The sequence below is a fragment of the Littorina saxatilis genome, linkage group LG14, assembly GCF_037325665.1.
Source record: "Littorina saxatilis isolate snail1 linkage group LG14, US_GU_Lsax_2.0, whole genome shotgun sequence".
Taxonomy (NCBI): domain Eukaryota; kingdom Metazoa; phylum Mollusca; class Gastropoda; order Littorinimorpha; family Littorinidae; genus Littorina; species Littorina saxatilis.
Genome location: NC_090258.1, coordinates 1 through 8,356, shown reverse-complemented (window position 1 = coordinate 8,356; position 8,356 = coordinate 1). Strand labels below are relative to the sequence as shown.

General features: G+C 43.5%; 1 protein-coding gene across 1 annotated transcript; it reads left to right on the top strand.

Moving 5' to 3' along the window:
• Positions 1–2,054: 2,054 nt before the first annotated feature.
• Positions 2,055–4,220, top strand: LOC138946816 (myeloid differentiation primary response protein MyD88-like; the record flags this gene model as incomplete). The annotated part of the gene is given in 2 exon segments (XM_070318217.1): positions 2,055–2,916; positions 3,818–4,220. A coding segment is annotated over 1 exon segment (46 nt), but the record flags the coding sequence as incomplete, so codon positions are not given.
• Positions 4,221–8,356: the final 4,136 nt, after the last annotated feature.

Below are 8,356 nucleotides of genomic sequence, written 5' to 3'. Positions count from 1 at the left end.
AAAGGGTTGTGGAGGGAACACACACAATACTGTTGAGCCACACACAAACACACACACACACACGTGCGCGCGAGCGCACGCACGTACGCGCGCGCACACACACAGAGGGAGGGGGGGGGGGGGGGGCGGAGAGTGCACGGCCTTATGCAAAGCAGAACAGTTCCTTACACAAACAGTTGCTCTTTCTATCGGTTGTCCTGACTGTGTCAGTGTATGTAAGTACATGTACTTTTCCACTTGTTATTCACAAACCTTTTCTTCTAACAAGGATATGTATCAAAACATTTAAACATAAAAAAACAAATAAATACAATAATGATATGAAAAAAACCCTACTTTTATCAAGTAACAGACGCGTGGCCGGATGTATGAAAGTCAATCCACAATATTTTCATACATCCGGTTAACCGGATTTAGTAAATACCGGATGTATGAAAGACAAAAAGTGGGTCCCGACGACTTTCTTACATCCGGTCTCGACTGTACTTGTTTTAAAGCCATTCGAAAGAAAATGACACTAGTAAGAATCCGCGAGACTGATCACTTCATCAAACAATTCCTGCACAAGAAACTGTGAACAGGCTGTTCATTGTTGGTATGTGTCTACTTGGAGAAGCAGCGCCCTGAAGCGTATTCACTCATTTGGGTTTGATTAATTGCAATTCTTGTTGTGCATTTTCAATCAAATCGTGCCGTAGACGTCTAGATTAAGGTACATCGGATTCCCAAGATTCTTCAGATTCGTCAAATTCGCAAGAAACTCCCCCCCCCCCCCCCGAACGAATGAATTAGTTAATGATTATTAACTAATTAACAATTAATAAGCCATGATTCGCTTTCACTATCTATTGTACGCATTATTTTGTTATGGTATTTGTTTAAATATTATTTGATTTCATGTCGCTGTATACCTGAACAATACAATGTATGTGCCTATGATTAGCTGTTCTTATCTTTAGTACCCTGTATGTTACGGGTACGTATGTGCAGTGACCTTGAACGTTTAGCTTCCGGGTACACATGTGGCACAAGCGTCCCTTCTGCGGTTATGTAAACACTCCCGAAAAAGATAACATTCTGCTTTTGGAGATAAACAGCAAGAGCAGTGTGGTGGTGTACTATAACTTCTGAAGGCGAACATTTGAACGGTGACATGTGTGGTCCTGGCATTACCAGGACACTGTATTTCAGTTTCTTTGAGGATTTGCTTTAATTGGTAGTGTGACGATTCCATGCGTACATTCAGCAACGTGTGTACCTCATTGTGCTTGCTTTTTGTCAAGATAACATAAAAATACAGGTTGGTAGTGTGACGATTCCATGCGTGCATTCAGCAATGTGTGTACCTCATTGTACTTGCTTTTTGTCAAGATAACATAAAATACAGGTTGGTAGTGTGACGATTCCATGCGTACATTCAGCAATGTTGGCATACCAACCTGTCCCCTTTGTACTAGTTTACCACAACGTAAATTACACGGTGGTAGTTTTAACTGTTTTTTGTCCAAAGTAAAAACCGTTGCAGTCGAAGTTATGTTGGTGGCATGACAAGTGGAATCTTTATTGAGAAGTCACGTTTTGTTTGTTGCAAGGGTGAGTGTCGATTCATTGAGTAATTTATACATTTTTGAGGTCAGGAACGGGGGTGATTTTGTGAAATGTAAACATACCCGAACAAGATAACATTCTACTGTTTGCCAGTGGAGAGAACTAGAACAGAAACTACACTGAGGGGTGGGGGTGGGGGTGGGGGTAGGGGGGAGGAGGGAGTTGGGACGGGGTTACTTTTAACTGTGGCTTTTTCAATGCATACATTATAGCGCTCGTACTTGTGCTACTTATTTGCAATTCCACTGTGCACCGACCTTATTTCCGAAGTGACTCGGTTTGTTCTGGATTCCACGTTCTTCGTGTTAGAGGCGGCAACGATTAGCTGGTGGTAGTTTAAACTGTGGCACGTCCAAGGTGTCGCAGCGGTTGTGACTCCAGCGTCGCCGGTGTGTCCTTTGTTCGGGACGTCATCAATTTGTTCGTTCGGTAGGTGCGTGTCATATATATGTATATATTACATGCGACATTTTGAGTCAACTATGTAAGAAAACTGAATTATGAATAAATACATTTTCAAAGATTTAAACTGAGCATTCAACTCTATGAAAATACAGGGTGATGTAGTAGTTATAACTGAGGAGTATGTAGGCCCTAGTTGGAATATTTCAGCTGTCACCGTTCTTGATCATAATTATTGCCGGTTGGACACGTGGCATCGCACACTACTCGAGTTGTCACTGTTTGTTTGTTCATTGAGCGGCCAGTTCAATGTTTCGCGCTTCAGTCGTTTAATAATGAATGCCCTCAGTTGACTCTTTCCTGTGATCTCTTAGCGCACTTGTGGTATGTCTTCAATAACAACAAAATACAGGTGGTGCTTTTGACTGTGGGATTTTCAAAACGAGTTTTAAGCAGTCATAGTTGCGCGGCGAGTACTCAACAGTACGCTGCGCCATATTTGAAAAGTCGCTTTGTTTCTGAACGTTGGGCGTGCGTGGATTCAATGCGCTATTTCTCAGTTTCGCTATAGTCAGGTGTGGGAAGGGGAACAGGTGTGAAACTGAAACTACCTGTGTAAATGCGTGCTCAACTGTGAAGTATCTAACATGGAGATCATACTTTTCCAGCTGAAGCAAAGAGTTATTTATTTATTTGTAGTGAACGCTGCAGCTCAAGACTGATTTAGAGCTACAGTTGAACTGACCCCCTTCTTAAAACTCTACAATGGACGAAATCTGGCCTTACAGGCACTGCATGTGTACACGAATCGTCTGTCCAGATGTGTACATGGAATAAGAACATGTGTGCACTTTGACTCGTTCCAACAATCGACATCCCAGCTTCTTTCTACTCTCCAGGATTTGTGTGTGTAAAATATTATTTTAAAATTGGGTTACTTGTTTTAAAGCCATTCGAAAGAAAATGACACTAGTAAGAATCCGCGAGACTGATCAATTCATCAAACAATTCCTGCACTGACAAGAAACTGTGAACAGGCTGTTCATTGTTGGTATGTGTCTACTTGGAAAACTGAAGCAGCGCTCTGAAGCGTATTCACTCACTTGGGTTTGATTAATTGCAATTCTTGTGGTGCATTTTCAATCAAATCGTGCCGTAGACGTCTAGATTAAGGTACATCGGATTCCCAATATTCTTCAGATTCGTCAAATTCGCAAGAAACTACCCCCCCCCCCCCCCCCTCCCCCCTCCCCCCCCCCCCCCTCCACTAAACGTAATATGATAGTATCCCTTGAAGTATCTGACATGGAGCTTTTCTTTTTTTTTTAACCGGAGAATGATTTCCACATCTAACGCTAAAACTGCTCTGTGCTGGCGTTATAGCCGGTATTTACACATCTCGATCGAGTCAGCCAGCTATTTTTGAGGAGAGGGAAAATTTATTATCGGTAACAACTTTCGGTTGTAATACTGCAGCGCACATTTTGAGATAAGGGTTATTGTGTGTTTAAAATGCGTGTTCATAGCAGAGACAGTGTTTTCGAGAATCGCTGTAGAAATTAAGTTTCCTCGTTTTGTTGTATAGCCTGCCGCTATGAAATGTTTGCTTTCCCGTGCAAAGTGAAGTGCAGTTAAGTTGACAGAACAGTTAAACTGTATCGTGCGGGTGACCTACTTCACAATGCGATAGCGACTTCATCTGCTTAAATTGTGTGTTCAAAAGTTGCAGTGTGGTCTGGTATTGCTAACTACTGTGACCGGTGTTTTGTATAATTATAATACCCATGTACCTTCTTCGTTGTTACAGGTCGTGAAGTGTTAGAAAGCAAACCTTATCCGACCAGATTATGCAAGAAGCGAAGATTCTCTTTCAAGGACAGTGAACACAAAGACGGCTTCAATTTTAGCATCACCAAATGCCCCGCAAGTCATTATCGGAGACAGTGTGTGTATGAGTTATACAAACCAAACAGTGATGTGCCAATACAACTGACCGAGAGGAAGCAACTCAGACATCACGTTGTATCTTCCAAACAAATCATATTGACAAGTTAGTGTTTGTGATCCGACGAGACAGTGGTGATGTAACTCCGGAAACTGACTGCAAGCGTATAACTAAATATCACATCGCTGCCTCGTTTGCATTGTGAGTAGAAAAGCAGAGATGAATTACTACTGCGTTCGACGTGAATTCCTCATGAACGACAGAGGTGAGAAATATACTGTTTGTGTCGGTAACTTGCTTGTTTATCATTCAATCGTCGTCTGTCTGTCTGTATGTCTGTCTGCCTGCCTGCCTGTCTGTCTGTCTGTCTGCCTGTCTGTCTGACTGTCTGCCTATCTGTCCACCCGTCTGTCTATCTATGTTTCTTTCTCGCCATATTTTACTTGCGTGTTTATCATTCAATCTGCCTTCTTACTGTAGTAGATGCATTTAGTCTTGGTTGTGTGTGAGTTTACCTTTTAGGCAATGTTTTTTTTCTTCTCTGCCTGTCTGTCTCTATCCCTCACTCAGTTTGTCTTACTCACTGTCTGAACCTGTCTGACCCTCGGCCTGTATGTCTCTATTCCTCACTCAGTTTGTCTTACTCACTGTCTGAACCTGTCTCACCCTCGGCCTGTCTGTCTCTATCCCTCACTCAGTTTGTCTTACTCACTGTCTGAACCTGTCTGACCCCCGGCCTGTCTGTCTCTATCCCTCACTCAGTTTGTCTTACTCACTGTCTGAACCTGTCTGACCCCCGGCCTGTCTGTCTCTATCCCTCACTCAGTTTGTCTTACTCACTGTCTGAACCTGTCTGACCCCCGGCCTGTCTGTCTCTATCCCTCACTCAGTTTGTCTTACTCACTGTCTGAACCTGTCTGACCCTCGGCCTGTATGTCTCTATCCCTCACTCAGTTTGTCTTACTCACTGTCTGAACCTGTCTGACCCTCGGCCTGTATGTCTCTATTCCTCACTCAGTTTGTCTTACTCACTGTCTGAACCTGTCTCACCCTCGGCCTGTATGTCTCTATCCCTCCCTCAGTTTGTCTTACTCACTGTCTGAACCTGTCTGACCCCCGGCCTGTCTGTCTCTATCCCTCACTCAGTTTGTCTTACTCACTGTCTGAACCTGTCTGACCCTCGGCCTGTATGTCTCTATCCCTCACTCAGTTTGTCTTACTCACTGTCTGAACCTGTCTGACCCCCGGCCTGTCTGTCTCTATCCCTCACTCAGTTTGTCTTACTCACTCTCTGAACCTGTCTGACCCCCGGCCTGTATGTCTCTATCCCTTACTCAGTTTGTCTTACTCACTGTCTGAACCTGTCTGACCCTCGGCCTGTCTGTCTCTATCCCTCACTCAGTTTGTCTTACTCACTGTCTGAATCTGTCTGACCCTCGGCCTGTATGTCTCTATCCCTCACTCAGTTTGTCTTACTCACTGTCTGAACCTGTCAGACCCTCGGCCTGTATGTCTCTATCCCTCCCTCAGTTTGTCTTACTCACTGTCTGAACCTGTCTGACCCTCGGCCTGTCTGTCTCTATCCCTCACTCAGTTTGTCTTACTCACTGTCTGAACCTGTCTGACCCTCGGCCTGTATGTCTCTATCCCTCACTCAGTTTGTCTTACTCACTGTCTGAACCTGTCTGACCCTCGGCCTGTATGTCTCTATCCCTCACTCAGTTTGTCTTACTCACTGTCTGAACCTGTCTGACCCTCGGCCTGTATGTCTCTATCCCTCACTCAGTTTGTCTTACTCACTGTCTGAACCTGTCTGACCCTCGGCCTGTATGTCTCTATTCCTCACTCAGTTTGTCTTACTCACTGTCTGAACCTGTCTGACCCTCGGCCTGTATGTCTCTATCCCTCACTCAGTTTGTCTTACTCACTGTCTGAACCTGTCTGACCCTCGGCCTGTATGTCTCTATTCCTCACTCAGTTTGTCTTACTCACTGTCTGAACCTGTCTGACCCTCGGCCTGTATGTCTCTATCCCTCACTCAGTTTGTCTTACTCACTGTCTGAACCTGTATGACCCTCGGCCTGTATGTCTCTATCCCTCACTCAGTTTGTCTTACTCACTGTCTGAACCTGTCTCACCCTCGGCCTGTATGTATCTATCCCTCACTCAGTTTGTCTTACTCACTGTCTGAACCTGTCTGACCCTCGGCCTGTCTGTCTCTATCCCTCACTCAGTTTGTCTTACTCACTGTCTGAACCTGTCTGACCCTCGGCCTGTATGTCTCTATCCCTCACTCAGTTTGTCTTACTCACTGTCTGAACCTGTCTGACCCTCGGCCTGTATGTCAATCTGCCCGTGTCTCTTTCTATCACCAATCTCTCGTTTTATCTCTCTCCCCCCCTCCCTCTTTCACCCCTCTCTGTTTCACCCTCTGTCTGTCGGTGTGTCTGTTTTACTCTCTCTCTCCATCTCTTTCTTTCTCTCTCTCTCTCTCTCTCTCTCTCTCTCTCTCTCTCTCTCTCTCTCTCTCTCTCTCTCTCTCTCTCTCTCTCTCTCTCTCTCTCTCTCTCTCTCTCTCTCTCTCTCTCTCTCTCTCTCTCTCTCTCTCTCTCTCTCCCTCACTTAGCCTGAACATGGTTATATTGTTGATGCCTTATTTGTACTTTTCACACGTTTCAGTAGATAGATGTACCTAATTAATTTCATAACATGACTTATGTAACGATGCTACATTGCTATTACTTGCAACGTAATTGCTTCATTGACTCCTCAGTTTCACGGATTTTTTCTTCCCTCGAAGTTTCACACGTTTTTGGTTGCTTGAAACAGTTTTCATTATACCTTTGACAATAATATGTCATGTTCGTTTGTATGCATATTTGTGTTTGTTTGTTTATAGTCTCAGGGGTGTACCTTAACTTTTTTTGCTACCGGCCAGGGGGGCCGGTAAGTCAAAAATTGAACCAGCCCAATGTCCAAAATATGCTGGTATTCGCGAGTACTACATACCTGCAAAATATTACAACCGCCCATCAAGCTTTAAACTGGCGCTTCTTCTAGCGACACCAAACAGATCAATATTACTTAGACTTGCAACCTTCATCATGAACGCGTTTAAAATACGCAGCGAGTGGGGACAGTGAATATGAGATATTGCACGACCTTGTTTTATGTGTATGCTATTTTTGCTGCTTTCTGTCGATTGCTTAAAAAACAGTAATAAAGTTTTGTCTTTTTTGAAAACGTTAATGCGGCTATGTATCAGAGATGCAACGATTATGCATATAACTGCTTGCAGATTTGCGTGTGAAAGGGCATGTGAAGGGATAGATGGAGTGATGAATAGATGGATGACGGATGAATGGTTGGACAGTCAGACGGTTGATTAGATGGATGGAGGACAGAGGGACACGAGATGGATAGATGGATGGATGGATGGATGGATGGATGGATGGACGGAAAGAGGACAGAGAGACATGAGTGAAGTGCGACAGAGACTGGATTTTGTGCTGATGCTTACTGTCCTTTTCCAAACCTTTTGCTGTTGTAAATGCCTGTTTCCACAGTCGTCATGTCGACTGTCATTACGATGATGATGATTTATTTTATTATGATTAATATTACATGATTATTTTTCATGAAGCATGAATGATGAAAATGTGTACACCCCGAATTGAAATGGGCCCAAGGCCCAATCAATAAACCATCCAGACTCCAGACTCCAGACTCTCTCTCTCTCTCTCTCTCCCTCTCTCTCCCTCACTTAGCCTGAACATGGTTATATTGTTGATGCCTTATTTGTACTTTTCACACGTTTCAGTAGATAAATGTACCTAATTAATTTCATAACATGACTTATGTAACGATGCTACATTGCTATTACTTGCAACGTAATTGCTTCATTGACTCCTCAGTTTCACGGATTTTTTCTTCCCTCGAAGTTTCACACGTTTTTGGTTGCTTGAAACAGTTTTCATTATACCTTTGACAATAATATGTCATGTTCGTTTGTATGCATATTTGTGTTTGTTTGTTTATAGTCTCAGGGGTGTACCTTAACTTTTTTTGCTACCGGCCAGGGGGGCCGGTAAGTCAAAAATTGAACCAGCCCCCCCAAATCCCAACCGGCCCCCAACTTGCCGGGATTTCTTACAACCGCCCCAGCGGCTCGTCGCTTGCTAACCACATACACAAAAGACGTACATTCATACTTATAATGCATACATGTGGATTTGCACTACTAATAACTACCACAAACACACGGAAAACTTGATGACTAAAATGCTATGTTTTAATATAATGATAATTAACCTTGTTTTAATAAAGAATTTAAAATAAAAGCCGCCACAAAGAAACAAGAAATCAAAACCACATTCACACCCTGTCACACAATCACACACT